General features: G+C 41.0%; 1 protein-coding gene across 1 annotated transcript in view; it reads right to left on the bottom strand.

Annotated features, from left to right (window-relative positions):
* The window catches only part of Pmfbp1 (polyamine modulated factor 1 binding protein 1), a 44,690-nt gene extending 27,876 nt beyond the window's left edge, over nt 1–16,814 (bottom strand). The window contains 3 exon segments of the mRNA XM_076837580.2: nt 1,963–2,211; nt 12,041–12,196; nt 16,764–16,814. Of these exon segments, the coding sequence (XP_076693695.2) occupies nt 1,963–2,211; nt 12,041–12,196; nt 16,764–16,814 (456 nt within the window).
* Nucleotides 16,815–25,698: the final 8,884 nt, after the last annotated feature.

Raw genomic sequence — 25,698 nt, 5'->3', positions numbered from 1 at the left:
CTCATAAGCACTACTTAGGTGCAGAGGGGATATATGCATATGAGAGAGACTCATTTCTCAAAGAGTTAAAAACTCTCATAACCTTGGGGGGGATAGAATTTAAAATTAGCAAACAACTGTATACAGTTGAGTGTGCTAAATTGTATGGTTGGAACTACATGTCTTCAAGGAGTGAAGAGAAGAGGAATCATCATGGAAGACTTCATATTGGTTCCAATAGTCCAATGCTGATAGAACACATTCCATAAATATAAGCTTGACTTATTTAACTTGCCTCTCTATGTGCCTCCTGGAACTACCTCCTGAACTAACTACATACATGTATTCATATCCTGTCTTAGGGTTCAACTGTTGGCTGAACCTAACCCTAGGCAGCAGTCTGTTGCTTCTGTGTTACAAAGCACTGGGGGAATTTGGCAGAACACCTCAATAAATTTTCCAATACTAAGCCAGGCGCGGTGGTGCATGCCTGTATAATCCCCATGGCTCCGGAGGCTGAGACAGGAGAATTGTGAGTTCAAAGCCAGCCTCAGCAATGGCGAGGCACTTAGCAACTCAGTGAGACCTTGTTTCTAAATGACATACAAAATAGGGCTAGGGATGTGGCTCAGTGGTCGAGTGACCCTCAGTTCAATCCTGGGTACCAAAAAAAAATATTTTTTTTCCCCAATGCTTTCTCAGTGTCCATTACTTGCCAAATCCCATATCTATCCTCTTCCTCCTCCTCTTTAGTAGCAGAACCTTGACTTAATTGGTGCAGCAATACCCCTCTAAAAGCTCCACTTTTCCCAGGCTTCCCAAGAACTAGCTATAGCCATGTGACTAATTGTGGCCAATGATACATGAATGAAAGTGTTGTGCAGTTTCTGGAAAGTGTCCTTAAAAAGGAGTGTGCCTTTCTTTCCATCCTCCCGTTCCTCTCGATTATGTGGAACAGGGATGTGATGGTTGGAACTCCACCAACCCCTGCAGGTGACCTAGACAATGGAAGCTGTGTGGAACCAGCCAATATTAACACAGTTCCACTTTAGCTTTATGAAACCATGGTTTATGCTCACAGTCTTTGTCCCAAATTGTATGTTGTAGAATAACTCTCCTTTGTCCTTCCCTTCTCAATTCTTTTCAGCAAATTCTCACGGTAATCCCTTTAAAAAAATTCTGTATCTCCAAGGTCCCTCACAAACCCCTGGAGATGGTCCTAAGCAACAGCACCATCTAAAACCTCATTGGGATTTTCTTTAGATCTGGAGGAAGAAAATGCCAAGGGGAAACCCCCGGGTATAAGTTTGCCCGTCCATTACACAGAACCACGATTCTATTGCTGTTAGTGCTACTGGTTTTAGTTTTGCTGCTTCAAGTCTTTTGAATTGAGTCTTGGGATTCTACAGGGATGCTATTCTTTGGTTGGAAAGGTATTGCCCTGGAACATGAATATAAATGAATGTCCAGAATATACTTAAGCTGAATTTATAGGATCTAAAACGCCAGTCTCCCCCAAATGATCTGGCACTCTCAATGATGGAATCAGACCCAGCATCTGGTTATCTTATCAACTGTGTAAGCGTCAGGAACTAATAATCATCAGAACCTGATTTTTTCTAAAAATAGTTGATGTAATGGGTCTCATATCTTTATTTTTCTTCAATAGCCCTTGGAGACCTAGACTCTTTTTGCATTTAAATTGGGATGGTCATGGAAAGAAGAAAATGGGCTCACCCACCAACAGATGCGCCATGCATGCTTGCATCCCACAGACTCACATTTGTTAGCCCTGGAGCTCTCATGTACTCATGCCATCCTGTTTAGTTTCCTTCTGCTCAGCTTCAGAAAGATCAAGAATTAAAGAGGGAAAGTTTGCAAAACCTGCCTGAGATGTTGCAAAGCTCCCCCCTGTAAGGCCCCTGTTTGCTTTCTAGCAGGGGTGGCCTGATTTCTGCATCTCCATAGTTAAGCTCACTGTACCTCATCTTCTTTCAGCTTGCAGTGATGGTGCAGTATAACCAGGTCAGATGTCTGCTTCTCCAAGATGGACTGGTACTGCAGGAGGGAGCAGTAGGAAGTCTGTAATTCATCGGTGCGAAACTCTAGTTCTCGCTGAAGGGCCAGCAATTTTTTCTTCAGTTGCTGGAGTTGCCTCAGATGACACTCTTTCGCTGACCCAAACTCCATCAGGGAGTCCTCGAATGCCAACACCTGGGCTTGCTGCTGCTTCTGCCGCACAGAGGGAAAAGGCTTTAGCTTGTCACTAAGAGAGCAGCTTTTCATTTGTTTAATTGTTCACATACACCTATCTACCCTTTCATCTTTTCATCCACAGAGGACTTACTAAACATTTCGTTCTGTTCACAGGGAGATATGGCATTTCGTATTCCCACTCTGTAAGCAGGATTCAAAAGAAAAGAATAAAAAGGTGGTTCTTACCTGTCAGAAAGCTTCTTGTGAGGTCAAGAAAAAACACAAATATGTAAAGGATCTAGATACGTAATGAACATGCTAATGTTTTGACCTCACATATAAAGACAAGGTAATTGACTTGGAAGAAAATGGATTTTTGGATTATGGTTCTTGGACCAGATTTGGAATACCTGGGTAAAGGAATACTGAAAGGAGTCAAGGTAAGTTCTTAGGGGTTCTGGAATACTAGAGAATGGGGTGCAGAGAGAGGGAGATACTGTCCACATGTAGGCACTGCCTCTGTCTCTACCTCCTGAAGGCAGGTGTGACCTTGGAGAAACTGAGTGTGCATGTGTGTGGGGTGATTTCCATCTGCCAATCCACATCCTACCTGAAATGCTACTAGACTCACCCTGTTACCATCATATAACATCGTTTTATGACAAGTTAATCATAATAGTCCATCATTGTTAAGAAATACAGTTCAATGATTTGTAATCAATTTATAGAATTATGCAGCTATCATTACAATTCTAGTTTTAGAACATCTCCATCATCCCTAAAATTCTCTCCTGCCCATTTGTGGTCACTACTGTCTCTACCCCCACCTCTAGGCAGCCACTGATCTGCTTTCTGCATCTATGGATTTGCCTTTTCTAGGTGTTTCATACATGGAATTGTATAATACTTCACGTTTTGTATCCGGTTTCTTTCACTTGGCATAAGTTTTGAGGCTCATCCAGTTTGCAGCAAGAATCAGTATTTAGTTCCTTTTCATGGTGGATAAAAATATCCACCCATTGGTGGGTATCTGAATTGTTTCAGTTTTAGCTATTGTGAATAATGCCACTATGAACATAAACATACTAGCCTCTGTGTGGATATAATGTTTTTATTTAATTAATTTTTTAAATTTAATTAAGTATTTTATGGTACATTTACTATATCAAGTACTGTACTAAATAATGAAGATAAAGCAGTCTTTGAAATAGACAAGATACCTGCCTTCATGGAGTTTGTATATAATCGGAAGAGAAACAAGATAAACCAGTAAATTATGGAGTGTATTAGGAGGAAAAAGTGCCATAGAGAAGAGTAAAACAGGGAGAAAGATGAGGACTGCCAGGAGGGAGGAGTTGGTACCATTTTTATGGAGGACTACATTGAGAAGGTGATATTTGAGCCAAAACTTGAAAGAGGCAGGAGATGGAGCCTGGTAGAAATCTGTCGCAGGAATACTCCAGAGAGAGAGAATAGCAAGTACAAAGACAAGAAAGTGGGAATGTGCCTGGTGGCATTTGAGGATCCCCAGGGGGAGTGCTAGCTACTCTGTTCTACTTGGAGTAGAGAAAGTAAAGAGGACAAGGGGGACCAGATGAAGGGAGAAAGACAAAGGAGGTGAGGTCCTTCAGGGTCTTATGGACCGTTTTAAAGACTCCAAAGACTCATGTAGATGAAAGGCCACTGCAGGATAGTGAGCAGGGAGTGACCTGATCTCCCTCAGATTTTACAAAGGACACACTGGTTGTTCTATTGAAAATCAACTGAAGATGAACTCCATTTTCTCTGGCAAAGACAGAAGCAGGGATACTGGATATGAGGCTACCAAAGGTCTGACAAGATGGCGGTGCAGACCAATGTGGTTGTAGTAGAGGTTGGGAGAAATGACTAGATTCTAGATATTTTGAAAGTAGAGTTTGCAGAATTCACTGCTGAGGTAGATGTCAGAGGTAGGTAATGCTGGTCATCCACAACAGGATGACTTCAAGGTTTTGGACTGAGATAACTGGAGAGATGGAGTTTTAGTGGGAGTAAGCTGAGAATTGAAAGAGAAAAATCTTCTTTGGTGAGAGTGTGTGGTGGCAGCGCAGATAAGGTAGAGAAGGCTCAGCTCAGCTCAGAACTAGAAAGACAATGGTTGGTTGTGTCAGTTCAATCTGAATTACTCTTTTCCACTTCCCCTGGAAGTTTATCTCATCCTAAATGACTCAGAATTGATAGACAAAAATGGACCACTGTAGTCATCAGGCAAAAGAAATTCTAGGCAGAGACAAGCTGAACTCCTGGCCTGAAAACCTAGTGTAAATGGCTAGAAGGAAGTTCATGAGAACTTTTTACTAAGCTGAACAAAGTTGGATTTTGTATTTACTCTTTGTAACCATAATTGTTAACATGTATGTTAGATATTATTAAGTGCTTTCCTTCTTTCCAAGATAAGAATGCTGCTATTCTTATGGTATTGGCACCAAAACAGACTGGTAGACCAATGGTACAGAACAGAGGACATAGAGACTAACCCACAAAATTACAATTATCTTATATTAGAAAAAGGTGCCAAAAACATGCATTGGAGAAAAGAAAGCCTCTTCAACAAATGGTGCTGGGAAAATTGGAAATCCATAAGCAACAAAATGCAGTTAAATCCCTATCTCTCACCATGCACAAAACTCAACTCAAAGTGGATCAAGGACCTAGGAATTAAACCAGAGACTCTGTGTCTAATAGAAGAAAAAGTAGGCTCTAAACGTCATCATGTGAGATTAGGCCCCAACTTCCTTAATAAGACTCCTATAGCACAAGAATTAAAATCAAGAATCAATACATGGGATGGATTCAAACTAAAAAGTTTCTTCTCAAAAAAGGGAAACAATCTGTGAGGTGAATAGAGAGCCTATATCTTGGGAGCAAATTTTTACCCCTCACACATCAGATAGAACACTAATCTCTAGGGTATATAAAGAACTCAAAAAGCTAAGCATCAAAAAAAAAAGTAACCCAATAAATAAATGGGCCAAGGACCTGAACAGACACTTCTCAGAAGAGGATATACAATCAATCAACAAATATATGAAAAAATGTTCATCATCTCTAGCAATTAGAGAAAGGCAAATCAAAAGTACTCTAAGATATCAACTAACTCCAATCAGAGTGGCAGCTATTATGAAGACAAAAAACAATAAGTGTTGTTGAGGATGTGGGGGAAAAGGTACACTCATACATTGCTGGTGGGACTGCAAATTGGTGCAACCAATATGGAAAGCAGTATGGAGATTCCTTGGAAATCTAGGAATGGAACCACCATTATATCCCTCTCCTCGGTCTATATCCAAAGGACTTAAAATGAGCATACTACAGGCACATTAATGTTTATAGCAGCACAATTCACAATAGCTAAACTATGGAACCAACCTAGATGCCCTTCAGTAGATGAATGGGTAAAAAATGTAGCATATATAAATAATGGAATATTACTCAGCAATAAAAGAGAATAAAATCATGGCATTTGCAGGTAAATGGATGGAGCTAGAGAAGATAATGCTAAGTGAAGTCAGCCAATCAAAAAAAAAGAATGCTGAATATTTTCTCTGGTATAAGGTGACTGACTCATAGTGGGGTAGGGAGGGGGCGCATGGGAGGAATAGACAAACTCTAGATAGGGCAGAGGGATAGGAGAGGAAGGGAGAGGGCAGGGGGTCAGCAAGGATGGTGCAATGTGATGGACATTATTATCCAAAGTGCATGTATGAAGACATGAATTGGGTGTCAACATACTTTATATACAACCAGAGATATGAAAATTGTGCTGTTATGTGTAATAAGAATTATAATGCTGCTGTCATTTATTTATTTTTTTTAAAATCTATTAAAAAGAAAAAGAGAGAAAAAAGAAAAGAAAGAATGCTGCTATTCTAATAACTCATTTCTGGTTGAGGTTTAGAGAGAAGGGACTTGGAAGTAGTGAGAGAGAGAGAGAGAGAGAGAGAGAGAGAGAGAGTGTGTGTGTGTGTGTGTGTGTGTGTGTGTGGTGTGTAGGGAGGGCCTCAAGAGCCCAAATCTCCCTGTCTACACACAAGTAGCTATAGAACAACTGCCAGGGGCATGAGGAGCTACTTGGGAAAACACATGATCACAGTAAGCACTCATTGTGGATGTAACTAAGCAAAGGCGTAAACGCCCTGGGATGGGGTTCATTCAGAAGAGCTTGTCTTATTGAAGAAAATACTCAATAAAATCCTTATCATTGTCGGGAGCCTAATCCCAGCAGCTCAGGAGGCTGAGGCAGGAGAATCACAAGCTGGAGCCCAGCCTGGGTAATTTAGTGAGACCCTGTTTCAAAATAAAAATTGAAAAGAGTTGGGGATGTAGCTCAGTGATGAAGTGCTTCCTACTACTACTACTACTACTACGGATTGATTTTTTGTGGGGGTTTTGGGGATTAAACCCAGGGGCATTTTACCACTGAGTTATATCCCTAACCCTTTTTGTGTTTTATTTTGAGGCAGAGTCTCATTTGCTTAGGGCCTCGTTAAGTTGCTGAGGCTGGCTTTGAACTTGAGATCCCCCTTCCTCAGCCTCTTGAACTGCTGGGATTACAGGCATGTGCTACCACACCTGGCAAAAATCCTTATTATTTTTTGCCCAAATCTTCTCCTCTTGGCTTCACTTAATGTGAACTGGTCTCTTGAGGGTTAAGAAACTGGATTCCTGGTGCTTCTAGTTCCCATGTGTAACCTCTGATCTGGAATTCCCTTCCCCCACAGGCTATGTACGACCCAGATGAAACTCAACTGTGGTCTCCTCACGTACACATGAGAATATATTCTTTCTTTGCCTCTCCGTCTTTCCATGTGCCCACTTTCTCTTCATTGCCCAACAGAATGAGAGAAACACTATTTGTTTAAAAGAAGTCAAACTTTCTTCAGGGTTTCTGTTCCTAGTATCTGGTATGTCAACCATACTTAGATGTGCTCAGAATTGCTTTCAAGATTCCTGTGGGTAAAGAGTGTCTTTCCTGAATGGGGTGTAGAGAGCTCCCCAGTCTGGCAGTGATGCTGACGAACCACTAAAAATTTCTCTTCCTAAAGGTTATGTGGAGCCTTCTGGATTAATTTAGGTCTGGGGTAACATGATGGACCAGCCAGATGATGGGAGATCTCTTAACATTTCCAGTAGCAGACCTAATTATAAAGTTTCCCAAATTGCCTATATCTAGAGAGAAATTGGAATTTTGCTGGATGGAAATGCAAATATTCATGTACTCCACAAAATTATGGGTTTGGAGGAACAAATTTGCAAGACTTGGAAAAAAATGTCTAAACTGACTAAAGACTTGCAACATTTCCACTTATTTATCCTTACATATTCAAAAGTTTATTTTTATTAATTCTAAGTGAATAGAAAATGATGTGCTATGAATCCATGTCACAGGCTATGAAATTGACATTTCACTCATATCTGTGCTAAATAACAGAACAGTTGCATAAAGGTACCAAAACCTTTCCTTTCTTTTGAAAAGTTTTTTTTTTGTTGTTTGTTTTTTACACTCTTCTTTGGCTTCTAAACTGAGATCTGGAGAAAAGGAACAAGTTAGAAATGATTTTATGGAAGTAAGATTAATTCTTAAGGTGACCGTCCAGAGGTAGATGATTCTGGGGGCCATCTGGCCTATCAGGTCTCTCAGCTAGATTTCTACCTGGCATCAGCTGTTTGAAAAGATGGAGCACGCGGGCCACCCAAGGAACTTGTTCCCATATTTAATCAACCTTTCAGCCCTACTTGTGGTCAAAGAGATTATAGCTATTGCTCCTTCCTTGCCTATGTGGCCACTTGATCACAGAAGGAAATTAATTGGCCTGGCATGATTTGCCTTTTGAAAAGTCACGTTGGTTTCCACCCAATACTTTGTGCTTTTCAAGTTGATGCTAATTGATTGATGTTAAGTTCTATATTTTCCCTGATATTGAAGTTAAGCTGACAGGTCTATAATTACCAGGATTGTCCTTTTTCCCTTTTTTAAAAAGATGAGCACTTCATTTACCCTTTTTCAGTCTACAGGGACTTTCTTTATCCTCTTGAGTTCTCAAAAATAATCACTAGCAGCTATGTAATAACACCTGCCAATTCCTTAAGTACTCTTAGAAGAATGTCATCAGACCCTGCTGATTTGCCTAAAGCCGGCTTTTCAAAATACTTTTTAACCCTTTTATTCCCTACTCTAGTTTGCATTCTTTTCTGTCACAAGTTGGCATTGTTCTGATGACTGGGTCTCTGATGATTTTTTTTTTCCATTTAAGAGCTGAATGTCTCCCTATCTTTTCCCAGTCATTGTTATAAACTTATTTTCCTATCTTTGAGGCGTTAGGTGAGATATTTTCTTGGAATGTAGGTTAGTCTTAAATCACTGAAGAAGGTCGATCTCTTCTTAGGTTTTTCTCTAAATTATATTCCTTGTATTTTTTCGTGTATTGGTAGCATATAGAACTGCATACTTAACTGACCTGCATTTCTTTTGCATGCATCTGTGGCTTTGACATTCTTCTCAGCAGTGATCTCTGAGAGTCACTTTAAAAACATACACTATTTCAGAATGATTTTCAAGTTATGGAAAAATTTCAAAAGTAGCAAAGAGAGTTCCTATAGAGTCTACATCCAGCTTCTCCTAATGTTAAGTTATTCTCACATAATGTGATACATTTGTCCAAACTAAGAAATTAATGTTGTTACATGATTATGAATGAAACTAGAGAAATTTTGTCAGATTTTTCACTAATGTAAGTTTTTTTTCTAGGATCATTCAATCTAGGATCCCATATTACATTTAGCAGATTCACTTAAAAATTCTTTGTTTTTCATTAACAATGATTCAAAATGATATTGTGTAGACAAACTATGGAACCAGTCTAGGTGTCCTTCCATAAATGAATGGAAAAGGGAAAATGTGGTATATATACACAGTGGAGTTTTATTTAGTCATAAAGGAGAATAGAATTATGTCATTTGCAGAAAAATGAATGGAATTTGAGAACATTATATGAAGTGAAATAAGCCAAACTCAGAAAGTCAAGTTTCCTCTTATATGTAGAAACTGGAGAGGAAAAAGGAAAAGAAAAAGTGTCGGGGGTGGAGATCCCATGAAAATTGAAGGGAAAGATCAGTAGAGGAGAGGAAAGGACCAGGGAATGGAGGAGGAAAGAGAGAAATACTGGGGAATGTGATTGGTCAAATTATATTATATTTTGTGCCAAATTATATTTTGTCACATACAAATATGTGACAACAAATCCCATCATTTTGTACAACCATCGTGCACCAAGAAAAATTATGGAAAAATTATCCAAAATGATACTGTGTGATAATGTCCATCAGGACTCTACTAATCTTTACATGTCCAACTAATTACTCTCATCTACAGGAATAAAATTTGCATTATGCAGTTTTTATCCTAAAAATAATGCCTTCCACATACCTCACAGCTTAGTCTGACAATCTAAGTTCAACTGAATATCAGGATACACTCCCCACGTTTTTGCCAGGGAATGGGGCCTGGGAAAATTATTCAACAGGACCCTTCTATTCCTGATTTGATCTTCATTTTATTATGATTCCTCTCTTGTTCTTTTCTCCTTTTGTTTTGAGGCTGTCTTTTGGCTTCTGGACAGGGCCAGGACTGGAGTTAGGGAGGCAAGGTACAGATATTAAGGAGGTGCTCAGTCTCAGGGTCAAGCAAGAGCAGGTTGCACCGAAGAGTCAGTGCCCATAAATTCTGCACCAGGGGCACCTCGCTTGCTCTGTTCCGGGGTTTTAGAGCATAATGAATTATTCTTTATATATAAGGTCAGATCATTTAGTTTTCTATCATCCACCTTCTCGCTTCCATTTCTTTTGTTACATGTAACATCTGATGTAATTTGCTTTTCTCCCATAACTGTGGTCCTGAACCATGACCTCCTGCTTCTCCCCACCCCTCCCTTTCAGATATTCGCAAAATTCCAGAAAGTCTTAGGTTTCACTCTCAGATGCAGATGACCTTGAAAATAGCCAGAGTGAAAAGTCCTGAGGTAGGAGTGGTATTTTCATTGTGCGGGTGTGTGTGTTTATTTCTCTCATTGCTTGCTTGACAAGTACTCTTGAATGACTAGTGGAAGAACTTTCTATTGTTCTAGCCCTGGGTAGTCAAGGGAACAGGGGTAGGTAGCAGCTGCCCAATTCCTTCCGTGGCTGCTGTTCATCATGCCCTCCTCCACACAGAGATGGTTCTCTTTCATATTACATTTCCTTGCGGAAAGCAGATTTTTTAAAGGGATTTTCTGAGTAGATGAGTGTAGGTCTACATGTAATTGTGTATTTGTATGCATAGTCTGCAATTTAAATTTTGCACTAAGTGCTAGGAAAAAAAGAGAGCTTGTTTTAAAGCTTGTTTCAAGCTGTTAGACCTTCTTCTGGGCAATTAGAATAATAAAATGCAATTTAATACTTTTCTCCTTTCAAGTTGCCAGGTATATTTATAAGCCACATGGCTTTCCCTGACTGGGGGAATAAGTAAATCCATGAAAGCCCAGGACAGTGAAAACATCCTAGAATGTTAATATTTAGAAAGAAGTAGATTACGATCATCTTCTTCCTGAGATCCATTTAGAAAAACCAAAGATTTTTCTATATTCATGACTGAGAAAAGGATGCAGTGCTTGGTAGGATTGCTTTGCTGGTAGCATTTTTGGGGGCATTGCAGAGAACAATTTTTGGTTTCCATAGCGAGGTGATAAGTCCTGGGGGAACTCTAACAGACATCATGACAGAGACCAGATCCCTGACGACCAGGAACACTGTGGTTGCTTACACAGCACCTGGGGGTTCAGCAAAGACCTGTGCAACCAGTACTTGCTTTATGTTTGTGTGGAATTCAAGTCACTAAATGGAAATAAAGACCGCGAGTAAGAAATTCTTGGAAATCAGTTTTTAGAAAACATATCCCAGCGGGCTCCCCAGTTTGTGTGGATAAGCTTAGAGTGTGGTTTAAAGACCTTAGGTTTAGAGTTTCCAAAGAGAAAGAACCTCAGGCTGAAATAAAAACCACTTCAGCTGGTGGATTCCCTAGATCAGTATTAGTTCAAAATCACTCCAGAAAGATGGTATGCCGGGGGGCCTAACTCTTCACACGCAGGCAGGATAAGTGGTACTGAGTGTTTCAGCTTGGGTTGAAAGAAAGTAGGCCCTGAAACAAGGAACTGAGTGACTGTCAACTAGTAGTTTATGTAGGAGGAGACTGTAGGAAACTCTGGTAGAGGAGCCAGGGAGGGTGTGTCATTAAGCCAGTTATCACTGTGGGCAAACGGGGGTGGGTCCCATTGAGGAATTCTGGGAGAGAGCTAGGAGCATGTCTTGAGTCAACTCTGACACAGGTGAAGGGAGCTAGGTTATTTAATCAACCGTCTCCCGACTTGCCATTACTTGGGTTCTGCTCCTAGGGGCAATCCTCTTCAACGCTTCTGCTTGTCCTGTGACTGGGTTCTGGCCTCCGGAAGGACATCTCAAAGGCAGTGAAGAGGCAAGCATGTCTGTAACAAGCACCCATGGCACTGATGAAGAGTGACACCCGGAGTGGGTGCAATGGCTTTTACTTTCATGGTTGATTAGAAGTGTGTCTAAGATCCATCAGGAGATACTGCTCTCCTTAGATCACTGTGATCTGGCATTTTCAGGGAAATGGGCTACCAACTCAGGTGTGAGAGGCCAGAAAAGGGAAAGAGAGGCAGATGATTGTCCCTCATGGCTTGCTCAGTAAGTGGCCTTAAATGACCCAGGAAAGAACTTTCTACTGTTCTTGCTCAAGGGAGCAGCGGCAGGTAGCTGCTGCCCAATTCCTTACGTGGCTGCTGTTCATCATGGCCTCCTCCACGCACAGCTGGTTCTCTTGCAAGGTCTTCCCGTGTCTCTTGCAGACATCGTGAAGGTTCTTGATGTCGAGTTGCAGGCTCAGGAGCTTGCTGCTAAGGTTGCTCACTTCTCTGTCTCTCTCCCCCGCCTAGGCAACAGGAAAAACAAAAGCATCCATTATAAACCATCAAGAAAATGCTTACTTTCAGTCACTTATCAGGTTGACAGAGACTTTAAATTTACTGGAAATTTGTCCATCAAGCCTTTACTATTATTACTCATCCCGTGTAACATTTACACAGCATCCATTTGCGAGGTGTCTGAGTGCCCTGCATTATTCAGGCAATTACTTATTTATATTAATTAATCTTCACCACACTGCTGTGGCTGCATCAGACAATTCCCCTGTTTTTCAAGAGGAAGTCAGCGCCTAGAATAATTCCAGGCATCCAGTGAACTGTCTATAAATATTAATGGCTCTGCCACCGATGAAATGAACATATTGAGATGTCAAGTGAGCTAGTCAAGACTTGAGTGACTCAGTGATGGAGTTGATGTGAGATTCTGAAGTCCCACAGAAGGATAATGGATAAACTTCCTCTTTATCCGTTATTCCAAACCTCCCTCACCTATAAACCTCGTGCTTTTCTTTACAGGGGTTCCCCAATGGGAACAAGAGTGAAATCCTTGGGCTGATTGGGTAAGATCCATGTCTTTGTGTAAAGGATTAGCTAATTGTTGCTGGGTCAGAATGGAAAATAGTGAAGGGGGTCAAAATAGAGGCTGTGGAGTGCAGCAAAACTTGGGTAGCGTAGGGTGGGGATGCAGAGCAGTGACAGATGGGTGGGCCCTCTGTCATATCATGATGTCCCTTTCCACTCTGTCACGGGTGGCAGCAGTATGAAAAGGAATTTGGAAGAAGCCCTCATGAACCTATGTACACCCATCCCTGCCTTCTCTCTTAAAAAACTCTCATGAGACTGTTGAAGTCGCTTTGCCTGGAGGATCCCATCACTTTGCCTATAGGATCACTGCTGGCTTATCGTCATTAATAAGGGCAGGTGTTGCCATCTCCGACTTTTAGATTTTGGAAGTGAGACTGGCGCAAAGTATGGGAAGTGCTCATCTCTTAGGTTAGACTCCCCAGAAGCAGCTTCTTACATGCAGATTTGTAGCATCTATTAAAGAAAAGCTCCAAGAGAAACAGAAAAGAGGAGGATGCAGGTTGGGGAAGGGGAAGAAGCCATTCAAGGGAGCAGTTTCAGACAATGACCTTGTGAATCATTTTAGCCTGAGCTCAGGAACTCTGGAATGTGAGTTGTATCTTAGAGTCTGCCCTGAGTTGTGGCAATGAGTGCTGGGCTGTCGAGCTCAGCATCAGCCAGTTGATGGCTGAGGGTTGCCCCAGGGGAGGTAAGTTCCCAAAACCTTCCAGCTCTTGATCCTATAAGGCAAAGTGACTTCAATTGTCTCAGGGCCATTCTTCTAAGAGAGAAGGCAGGGATGGTGTGCATAAATGGGTGCGGAGATCTGAGCCACAACGTCCCAGGTACCCCAGACCTGGTTAGCAGTAGAGCCAGGAAAGTGCAGACTTCCCATCCTATCCAGTGCTCTGTGGCCATATCTTACACACTGGTCTGGCTTTTGAAATATATGAGCTACATGACACGCATTCCCAGGGGAACTGGAGCCCTGATACGGACGTCGTAAATCAAGTCCTACTGGACAGGTCAGTTTAAGAGACCTCTGTACGAGGCCAAAGGGGGCCAGAGCACAACGTGAGACTCGGACACTGCAATGTCACAGTGTTCGGAATTCAGAAGGTTTCCCAGAAGCACTGCTGTCTCAGCTGATTTATTTCTTCATTTCCATTTAGTACCTGGATTTTTTTTTTTTTTTTTTTACCACTTTACAGTTTAATTAGGTTAACGGCATGGCTCTGTCATTAAAAGGATTTCATTATCTCAAAACTCTCCCTCCTCCTCTCTTGCTCCTGTCCCTTGTTCCTCACTTTCAGAAAAATAACAGTGGATGACAACTGCCCCAAGCATGTAATTACCATTAAGACAATTACCAGGGACTCTCTTAAGAGAATATGTGTAGAGTGGTTAAAAGAAATAGTGTGCGGACGCTATTTTCTAACTTGAAAACAAAATCCTTGACCCAATAAGAAGTAGCAGTTTGATTCAAGTGCTTGGGAATAGGTTATGGAGCCTCACTTGGGAGGGAGTGGGGACCTACAGATTTCCTCTGCACTTGCCACTGAGCCATTTTCCTTTGACATCAATGAGTAAATTAGGTGACGACGTGATGCTCGCCCCTCTGGAGAACTTAATCCCCTGTGCTCTCACCTCAGTGCTGAATGTATGTGTCTTAAGCGGAGGAGCACGTCACCAGGTTGCTCCACACGGAGCCTAGTACACTGAGGTCTCACTAGCAAAAAACCAAATGACGTGCAACTTGAACCTCTAAGTCAACAATTGGATATTCTCTCTCGGGTTAATAAAAATGTCCTGTCTCTCTAGTTTTGGATGTCCTCTGAGTAAAAGGCCTGCTAGCCGTATTCTTTTATGCCACGAGGACTTCAGAATTGGATCTTTAATGGAGATGATCTCATCTAATTTGGATATTTAGCGCCGGCTCAGAGTCTCTGAGGAAATTTCTTCATTCATAAAACAAGAGGTTTGGAATAAATCATCTTTCTTTGAAGATTCCCTAAGACAGTTGAATAACAAATGACTCTTGCTGAATGTCACATGAAATCTGCATTTGAAATCGAAATCTAACCGTTCCTTCCTAAAAACCAAACCATCAAGGAGTTCTGAAGCCCCAGAACAGGAGTAGAAATACTTGAGGAGCAGTAGACTATGTCCATGAACCATGTTCCCTTTGTAACTACAGGTAGTTGTTAGAAGAAGCTGTGCTGACCTCCGAACTCCAGAAGGAAGGTTTTCCTGGAGTCCCAGGAAATTTAATTTCCTGCTAATATCTTGCACAGATTTTAGCTGTGAACTATTTATAATCCTATCTAGTTTATGAAGGCCAAATTCCAGGAGGATGCCTTTTTAGTATCAATATGCAGTAGGAATGGATTTAATCTGACATTTCATCCATCATAGCTCTGCAACCAGGACTGGGGCTGGAGACGAACTGAGAGTCATAACACTGACCCTCGGGCACCATCTGATCCTATCCTGGATCTGGAGTCATTAGCGATGGCTGAAATCACAAGTCCTTGCTGCCAGGTGGGTTTTCATTCAGACAAGCCATATATTTAGATGTCCAGTTTTGCTTGTATAAAGGTGGAACCTGGTCACTCTGTTTAGAAGCATGTGACACCAGCAGACCTAACAGCCCACAGGCAAAATGATGAGTACTGATACCGCAGTTGCTACCATATGCATGATAATTAAAACAGGCTATTTACGGAGGTAAATTTCTGTATTGATTAATTAGCTTTTTTTTTTTTTGCCAAATAGCATGCCTTCTCAAATATATTTCAAAAAAATAAATATGTATTTAGTCTTCAAAGGATAGTTTCATATTTCTTCTTGTCAGGGAGTTGGGGTTAAATTAAAGCTTGGAACTCAGTATCAATTTTAGAGCTCAAAAGCACTATGTAGATTCAAAATGGCAGCATTCCCAGGGGTTTGGCACTTGAACAAGAAAGCTTGGTGCAACATGGGTGGCAGTTTTTAGGGTAATTTTAGAGTCAACCAACAACACTATCAACGCTATCATCTTTGAGAAAAGGGCAAAACTTCAATAAACAATGGAAAGGCATTTTTTTTAAAACTATCACTAATACCACAACTATTCAACAGATTCCAATTCATAGTGATGGCCATGCTTTACTGAACAGGAAAGCCTGAAAACTAATTGTGCTTCAGGAATCTTGTACCTGTCGTGATAAGAGTTTATAGTTATCTACAGCAGTTTCCAACACTAATTTTGATATCACTCAATTTCCAAGTTACATTCACATTGATAGAAACATTGCAGATTTCACGTTACATATGATGGAGATTAATGGATACTCACGCAAGGTTTTGCCTGTGAACAAGAATTTTGGAACAAATTAAATGAAATGAAGGAATGGACTTCTAGAAAATCCATACCAGATCGCAGTTTCCTGCAAAACGGGCAGCAAATCCCTAATGGCTCCTAATCTGGCAGTCAAGGGGCAGAAATGCCTGTTTTAGAAGTTGCTCACCTCTTAGTAGGAGGGTTGTTAAAAAGCATAGGTCATCTGGGATACCGCTCTACTAACTAAAACAGCCCCCTTCCATCCTTTCTGGAAAAAGTCAGGAAATACATGTACAGTTTGATCAAAATGTTAGACAAATCAGAGGACTCCGTTTCCATCTCATTCCAGATAAAAAAGCACCTTGGCAACTCTAAGAAACATTTATTAAGTGCTGTTTTCCCGTCGTATCTCATGACCCTGCTAGCAAGCCTGTGTCACTGATATTTTCTGGGTGAAGCAAAGAAAACTCAGAGAAAGTCCTATTCAATGTCTTGCTGCTATGAGATGCGGACCCAGATCCACTCTAGCTCAGGTCTGAGCTCTTGAGCTCTATGCTCCACTGTCTACTTCTATCTGTGATATTTTGTGATGCTTATCCCTGGAATTTGAGCCATGAGACTTGGAAAGAAAGGAAGTCCCTCCTAAGTCAGTTTCAACTCCATGTGTGCGGCCGAGTTAGGAGCCTTACCTGATCTTTCAGCTCCTTGGCAGTGCTCAATTCTCCATTAAGCTTTAGCATTTTCTGAGCTTTGTTTTAAACCTGGAAAAGTCCAAGTGTTTAAGATGGAAAAAGTATAAATGAGTCTAACCCTTTAACAGTTTTCTCTGCTGGATCTATGCCCTCAGCAGGGGGTTTGGAAAAATTTTCCTAACGGGTTAGCAGTACTTACTTTCCTATCCATCTGTTTGTATTTTTAAAAGTGTGTTAAAACCTTCACCAGGGAGACAGGACCACTTTTTAAAAAAATATCTTTCCCAGAATTATCACTACTTGGTGGACTAAATAGTTTCCGAATTCACCCTTCCTGAGAAGCAGAAACACGGTATGTAACTTGTTTTCTAGATTTCTAAGTATTCTAAGGCTCGGATATAGTTGACATCAAACACACAGGATGTGCGTGACCCAACTTCATTCTCGCAAGAATTCTGGAGACAAGTACTTTGACTCTCCTTAATTTACAGAGGTGGAAGCTAAGGCCCAGAAAGGCTAAGTGATTTACTCAAGGTCACACAGTCTCTCCTACTATTCCGCAAAGATCTCCCATTTATTTTATAATTGTTAATCTGAAATGTTGGATGATGGGAGCCTTTTGAAGCACCGACTTGCCATAATGCTGGTGCTTATAAAGTCAGGAAACTTTGTAAAGTGTTGAGAATTATCTAGATAAAAAGCCTCCAGTGAAACCAAAGATTTTTGCACATGTATGTGTAAGTACAAGGTGATGCATTTGAGGTCATAATACACTAAACTTATTAAAATAATCGATTCACTATTTTAAACTCTAGAACTACAGGAAATTTCCACCCGGCACTTACCTGCAGAATAGTTCCAAGAATGAGAAGCTATCAAAATACTCATTCTTTATAATGAACCACATCCCCCCCTCCTAATATAAGCCAAGAGAAAGAAAGAATGCTGGCGATCCATGGAATTTAGAATGCATTATGGAGTTGTATTCTGATTTTCTGCATTGTGGACCCTCCTAAGCCTTCAGCATAGAGATGCATTATGGGAATAATGATGTAGATCAGGCTTACCTGATAGGGATAGGCTAGGTGATGTCGCAGTAACAAACAACCCCCAAATCCCAGTGGCTTAAAGCTATGAAGGTTGATTTTTCCCTCATGACACGTCCTTTATGAGTCATCTAGGGCTCTGCTCCACATTCTCCCTCTCTGCTCCTCATTGTCCTCAGCTGGTGGAACTTCTATTATCTAATATGTTGCCTGTTGCCATGGCAGCAGAAAGGGAACTTAGTGAATCGCATACTGGTTCTTAAAGTGGAAGTGAAACACTTTCCTTCTGCTCACATTTCACTGGTCAAAAGAAATCACATGGCTGTGCCTAACTTCCTTTGTCCTTCAAGAAAATATTGATGAATGTCAAACTAATTTCACACTAGGCAAGTGAAAAGACTGAAAATAGTGTGGCGTAAGGGGATAATCAACAGGACTCTAGCAAAGCTTGGACACTTGTGGTACCCAATAGGAAGAGTGTCCTTTAGGAAGGCCCTCATGTCTCTGAGCCTTTTTTTTCCCCCTGCCTCTGGAAACTGATCTTTAAGGTCTTTCCTAGCTCCAAAGCTTATCAATTCAGTGTTCTCACATGATGGACATCTTTCTTCTGTAGGAACTTTAAACTCAGCCTGAGTATTATAGGAAAGTTGTGATGAAACAAATGTATCCTTGGGGAGATATTTCTCTACAGGCAGACCCACTGGATAGTCAGCGGATGATTCCTAAGTCAAATCTATCTAAACACACACACACACACACACACACACACACACACACACACACACACACGATTTTCTAGATTGTAATGGCTTCATCCACTAAACACAGCTACCAATGCAAGGGTCAAGAGCATTTCAAAGGAAAAGTGGAAGACACAGGTTCTGATGTTTGAATGAAAATATTCTAGATTTTATTAAAGTAAAATAAGTCAGAGGAAAAACAGCTGAATTTTGTTCCAGGAGGGAATATTCCCTTCCCCACCCGCCCCCCTCCTACATGAGCCTTGGTCTGCAACCGTCTCTCAATCTAGGAAGACATTCCTCCAGGGCCCTGGTGTGCTTGGGGATCACATGCACTGTCTCAGGATCTCTGTCTCAGGACCTCTCCTCTTACACTCGTCTTACCAAAATTCTAGGCTTTGCCTTGGAAAGGAGACAGGTTGCGAGAATCTTGCTCACTCTTTTGGTGTTGATCAAAGTGCCTCTGCCCCTGGATTGCTAAAGCTATGTGGGATCTATCATTTTTCTCCACTTTTACTGCATCTTATAGATCTTACCAGGGTCTAAATCTCTTGCTTATATTTCAATTCCCCATCCCTTCTTTTTCCCAACTCGGAGGATCATTGTATAGTTTTGGGGAGAGGAAGGATAAAGGCACAACTGAGCCAGGTCAGTAAAACACAAGCTGAGCAGGTCAGGACGGGCAATAACAGAGGGTTTCACAAAGGCCACAATCCTGGATGGCCGACATTGGCTCTCTCCCCAAGGAACGGTAACTGCCTGGGTGTACAGTGGACTGCTGGTCTTCAAACAACATGGTCTATTCCTTTTCCTTTTTGATCTGGATAGAAGAATATCAAGCATCTGTTTCTCATCATTTAAAACATGTTTCAGGGTTTTCAGGGAAAGAGATGCTATTTAGTTTAAAGTTGAAACTATCCTCAGAGGTTAATCAAAACTAACTTAGATTTACCTATGGCAGGTTTCAGAGTTTTCTTCAATGTTCTACTTCCTCCCAATTAAAAAGTGTGATAATCCCAGAGCTTATTTATTTATTCTACTTGTACATGAGAGAAGAATGCATTTCAATTTATTGTGCACAAATGGAGTGCAACGTTTCAATTCTCTGAACGCTGTGTAGAGAAGCACTGTTCATGCAATCATACATGTACCTAGTATAATGACATCCATCTCATTCCACCATCTTTCCTACCCTTATAGCCCTTCCCACCCTCCCCTTTGCCCTTTCCAAAGTTCCTCCATTCTTCCCATCACCGCCCCCCGCCCATATATCAGCATCCACTAATCCGAGAAAATATTCAGCTTTTAGTTTTTGGGGACTCGCTTACTTCATTTAACGTAATATTCTCCAACTCCATCTATTTACTTGCAAATGCCATAACTTTATTCTCTTTTAAAATGGAGTAATCTTCCATTGTGTATATTATATACCACAGTTTCTTTATCCATTCATCTATTCATGGGCATCTAGTTTGGTTCTACAGTTTAGCTATTGTGAATTGAGCTGTGTAAACACGGATGTGGCTGTGTCACTGTAGTAGGCTGTTTTTAACTCCTTTGGGTATAAACTGAGGAGTGGGATAACTGGGTCAAGTGGTGGTTCCATTCCAAGTTTTCTGAGGAATCTCCATACTGCTTTCCAAAGTGGTTGCACCAATTTGCAGTCCCACCAGCAATGTATGAGTGTGCCTTTCCCCCCATGTTCCTCACCAACACTTTTTATTGCTTGTATTTTTGATAACTGCCATTCTGACTGGGGTGAGATGAAATCTTAGAGTAGGTTTGATTTACATTTCTCTGATTTACTAAAGATGTTGAACGCTTTTTCACACACTTGTCAATCGCCTGTATATCTTCTCCAGAACTCTTAATTATTGACATGATGAAAGATCACCAACATTTCCTTTATTTTTAAAGATATGTGAGCACCATGGATGGATCAAGATGCTCCTGGTATGATACCTTTTCTTTTCTACTTGGGACGTATGGATGGAGCTATGGCATGTGGAACCTGGCAGGAAGAAAATCCACCTATTTGGATCAAAACCAATCTCCCAAAGAGAAATTCCCTGTTCTTGTGGGGTGTGCCTGATGGGGGAGGTGGTAGGAGGGTCTGGGGTCCTGCCTAGTAACAGAGAATAGGAACTTGATATTGAGGTTACCAACTGGGTCATAGACCAAACTTAGGACTGACGTGCTTCTGGAAAGAAAGAAGGGCTGGTTGAGTCCCCCCGGAAAAGACTTTGGGATGACAGAAGAAATGAGGGGCGTGGAGGAGCACAAAAGAGGTTCCAGGATTGGTCAGACTCGCCATCCTAAGTGAAAATGTCTTCCTGAGCTCTCTCGCTTGGTACCTTTCACAGAAGCTGCTAATGGCCTGTTTTAATATCCATTCTCTTACCTTCCTTAGTAACAGACCCCTACATATATTGGAGGGTCCATGTACTCATCTAGACTACACCACCAGCCCCTTTTGCAGCTAGGTATGGTGATATGTTTAAGTTTTGGTCAGGGAGATATAAGGAATTTTGTGAGGAAATCTTAGAGGGGGATGATGCACAGATTTTTGTTCCTTTCCCCCTTCCTAAGCCTGCAGTGCTCATTTAATGCCTGGTGCTTCAGAAGCCATTTGGAACACAAGTTGATGCTCAAAGACATGGAAGGAGCCCAGGCCCCTAATAATGTAGAACTACTGTGTTCACCTGGAGCAGTTTCTATCTCGTTAAGTCACTGTTATTTCAGTTTCATGCAGATGAATTACATGCAAATGAACAAAGTACCCTCAAAGAGATCTCTTTACCATTCACTCCCCATTCCTAGCACCTCCACTAGCTGCAAAATGCACAATAGACTGTACATTTTGGAAATCTGATTTTGGTATGGACCAATGCTTTGTTTTTACTATGGATGTAGGTGATTTGCTTTTCTCTCCAGAAGTGGTCTATTCAGGTGAAATAACAGGAATATACAGAATTTTGGAAATAATTTTAGATTTCTAGAAAAGTTGCCAAGATAGTACAGAGAGTTATTACATATCCCTTTCCTTGTTTCCCCAAATGTTAGCATCTTTCATAAAAGGACAAGGAACAGAAGAAGTTAACTTGGATCCAGAACTATTTAAAAAAAAAAACACAAACAACTACAGACTTTGTTAGAATGCCACCAGTTTTACTATTGGTGTCTTTTTCTTTTTTTTCCCTGATCTAGGATCCAATTCAGAATCCCACAATGCACTCAGTTGGGGTCGGTCTTCATCTCTTTAAACTCCTCTAATCTGTGATGGTTCTTCATGTTTTCCTTGTCTTCCATGACCTGGACAGTTTTGAAGAATACTAGCCAGTTATCTTCAAAGTACGACTTTGAATTTGGACGAGTCCTCTGTGTTCTTATGCTATCCATTTGGGGCAGGTGTATCATCTGCCCCCTTAGTGAATCATAGTAGGGGATACCTGATGTCAATATATCATTGTCATTGGTGACATTAACCTTGGGTCACTGGTTATTTGGTGTCCACTGGGTTAATCTACTATAAAGTTACTATTTTCCTCATTATAATTAATAAATACTTTGGGGGAAGATACTTTAAGAGTATACAAATATCCTGTTTTTCCTTGAATTTTAGCAAGGTGGATATTGCCTGCAAAAATTATGACTATGACATTCCAGTGATGATTTCCTAGTTCTCTTATTCCTTCTACATTTGTTCATGGAATTCTTCTGGAAGGAAGAGTTGCTCCCTTTCCTCATTTAATTATTTGTTCATATCAGCAAGACCTCATGGATATCCATTTTAATGTTTGGGCTACATTGTAACACGACTCTTTCTGTGGTTGCCCAGTTGTCCCAACTTTGGCTGTTGGGAGCTCTGTCATGTTGGTTCCTGGGTCCTTTCTACAAGCCCCCACCCTTTTGGGGCATTTCTGCACAATGTCCTCCAGACTCATCTTACATTGTCCTGTCCCAGCCATTTCTTAGTGGAGCCAGGGATCACGTTTTGATTCAAATCCCGTGACAGTGGACAGGTTAACTTTTTGGAGTCTCAGTTTCCTCACTTGGAAACAATTGCAATAAAAATACTTACTTGACAGGGTTATAATGAGAATTAAATAAATAACACATGCATAACATGGGTCTATTATAACATTTTTAGTGGGCTTTTGTATTCTTTGCCTTCTTGCGGGTGGATTTTGCTTCTTGAGCTGCTCTCAGCTGCCTTCTGTCTACTGTGCAACAAAACTCTGGTCTTGAGAAAGAATTTTCCAGTTTTCAAAAATCTTCTCTCCTCCTCTTTGACTCCTTCTCCTTGGCTTCAAAGAGTTCAGTAAAAAGCCAAGAGCTTTTGGAGGCGATATTACAAACTGGCATTCTCCTTGGTGCCTGTTCTCCAGCAGCACAAGGGTTAAATACTTTGTGATAACTTCAGCACTGAACTGCCAAGTCTCCTGCGTTCAGCTCAGCAATCAAACTGCATAACCTAATAGAGCCCCTGGTGCTACGGGAAACACAAGACACTGATTTATATTTTAATATCAGTAATTTCCACAAGAGCAACATTTCTGAGTGTCATTTTACAATTTCTGTCAAATGCCAGCTCAGTTTTTCTTAATTCTGTTTATTGTGTCTGAATTTGCAACCTCATCGGCAATGCAGATTCCTGGCTCCCAGGAGAGAACATTTCCATCTCTCTCTGCAATGGGATGGATGGAGCAGAAATGGGCCTATAAAAGAATTGGAAATGTAAATGAAGTACTGTTTATTAAAAACAGTTATTGAGTACTTTTAGTTAAAAGAAAAAAAGAAAAGAATGATCCTGAACAAACTTTGAAAAAAAAAAAAAAGAGAGACAAACAAAAGGAGTATTTGGGATCTGAACTGAAAATTTCCCTTGCAGAAGGAAGAACTGTGTACACTGCAAAAAATTGAGAAGAGGGACTGGTTTGGGGGCTATGCCGCCACGTTTGCTGTAAGATTGCTGCTATGGCCATTAATACTGCAGTGGGTTGTAAAGTGCTTTGGGATCTTTCAGGATCAAAGGTGTACAGCTACATAAATGCCAGATGTTGCCATTAAGAAGGAGCCTGGTTCTCTCCTGTATTCTTTGAACATCTAATAAAAGAACAAAGCTGGTGTTGCTGGCACCAAACCACCTCTTGCGTGCTTAAGGGCTTGGAGTGCTTCCCCAGGCTGTGGGCTGCAGATGCAGACCCTCCTGGGCCTGGGGTCCTCCTCTAGTTCCCTATCCACCTGCAGCTCCAGTTTCTGCATTGGTCCTTTCCCAGAGGGCTTCTGAGCAACTTCCTGTAAAAGCTCAACATAATGCTCTTCTTCACGGCCTAAAACTTAGCTCTGGTTAGAGATCATCTCTTCCTTGGTTGTTACAGAAAGCCAGGCCCTGGCCACATTCAGGGCCCTTCCCAAATGGGAGTGTTGTTATTCTCCATGATCCTTTTTTTCTCCAAAGCCACTGTTCCTGTAGGTCATCTGGAACCCAAAGCCACTTGTTTTGCCCCTGGTTGGTGTGAAGACCTCCTGCATCTCACCGGTGTCCTTCAGTTTCATACACTCTAAATCCAACATCATGTCTCATTGCCCAACCTCGGGCAGAAGCCGTGTTGAGTTTCTCAGTGGAGCTATCGACCACATTGACTGCAGCCGCGGCAACGTGTTTCTCCCCATCCAAAAGGGTAAAAATAACAGGAACAAGTTGTCGGAAATGAAATTTCAATTCATCCACGCCCTTTCTACACTTCTGCTGCGACTCCCAAGCAGGGATCGATAGTGTTTAGACAGCCAAGGAGATTTTTTCCCCTCTTAAAGCACCAGATCAATAGTAAAAAAAAAAAAAAAAAAAAAAAAAAAAAAAAAAAAAAAAAATCCTCCTTCCCTCTGTATGTGTTGTAGTAAATGTGAACAAATCAGAGGCCTTCGGCTAAACGGATTGACTGAAGACGGCAGCCGTCCGGAGCTTTGTAACTAAGAGCGCATCAACTGCACAGGTGGTGACCAGGGAGGACGTCCTGGTGCTCCCACGGTTCCGGTAACAAGGAGACTTCAAAGGGAATTTCTGTCCCTAAAATGAATGGAAGAAACAAAAAGATTCCTGTGCATTGCAGCATCCGGGCATGACTTTTTAGAAGAATTATAAAATACTCGACAAGGATTGCTGACCATCACGGAAGTGTTTTATTGGAAGACAGCTCTAACTGTAGGAACTCTTCCTTCCCATCCTGTGGATTGCTTTTTTATGTGTGCACATAGGTAAAATTCTTAACCATCTCATTTTCTAATTGTTTCACAAGTTTTCCTCCCAGAATACTGTCCACCTTCCAAATATCTCCTCTTAGGAAGATTCGGAATCCTGCATCTCTGGATTACCCGTTATTTGTCTGACTTTACATGTTTTCCTCCTTTGCAACCCTGGATGTTCTGTGAAGCCTGTTTTTGCTCCTCTCCTTAATCCCATTATTCATGTGAGAGAGGAATTAGGTCAAAATTCAATTCTGATTTTCCTCAAATGATTTGCCCATGAACAGCCTTCTTCTTCCATTATGAAAAAATTCTTATATTTTATTGTGCCCTTTTCCCCCCCCACTGGAGATATATAAAAAAATACAGTGTGCAGATAGTCACATGGATTAGACTGATTTCCAAATTTGGGCTTTTTGTTATGAGAACTGGAGAACTATTAGATGATAGCCCCGGCTATGGAATGAGAAACTCAAGACCTTTAAAGTGGACTGCTATAAAGCAGATCCTCAATTTTATTTGGAAAAACTAATCAAAAGACTGTTGCTAGCTGGTCCTCCTTTATCGGGTTAAAAAATTCTCCAAGTTGCAAAACCCAAAGGTGAAGTGGCAGGAACATATTAATGCCAACCTTCACCATAAAAGACCAGTTATTCTTACCAATGATTGTCCTGCTAACTTCTAAAATGAATTGCGATTATATTTGAAACAAAGCACTAGCTAAATCTGGTGTAGAAGTATATTAAAAAGCTAGCATATTAACATGTGTTAGCTTTATTAATATATGGTATTCAGCATACCACAGTGACACAGCCACATCAAAGTTTATAGCAGCTGAATTCACAATAGCTAAACTGTGGAACCAACCTAGGTGCCCTTCAATAGATGAATGGATAAAGA

The sequence above is a fragment of the Callospermophilus lateralis genome, chromosome 18 (assembly GCF_048772815.1).
Source record: "Callospermophilus lateralis isolate mCalLat2 chromosome 18, mCalLat2.hap1, whole genome shotgun sequence".
Classification (NCBI taxonomy): domain Eukaryota; kingdom Metazoa; phylum Chordata; class Mammalia; order Rodentia; family Sciuridae; genus Callospermophilus; species Callospermophilus lateralis.
This window is presented reverse-complemented; position numbering and strand designations above follow the sequence as displayed.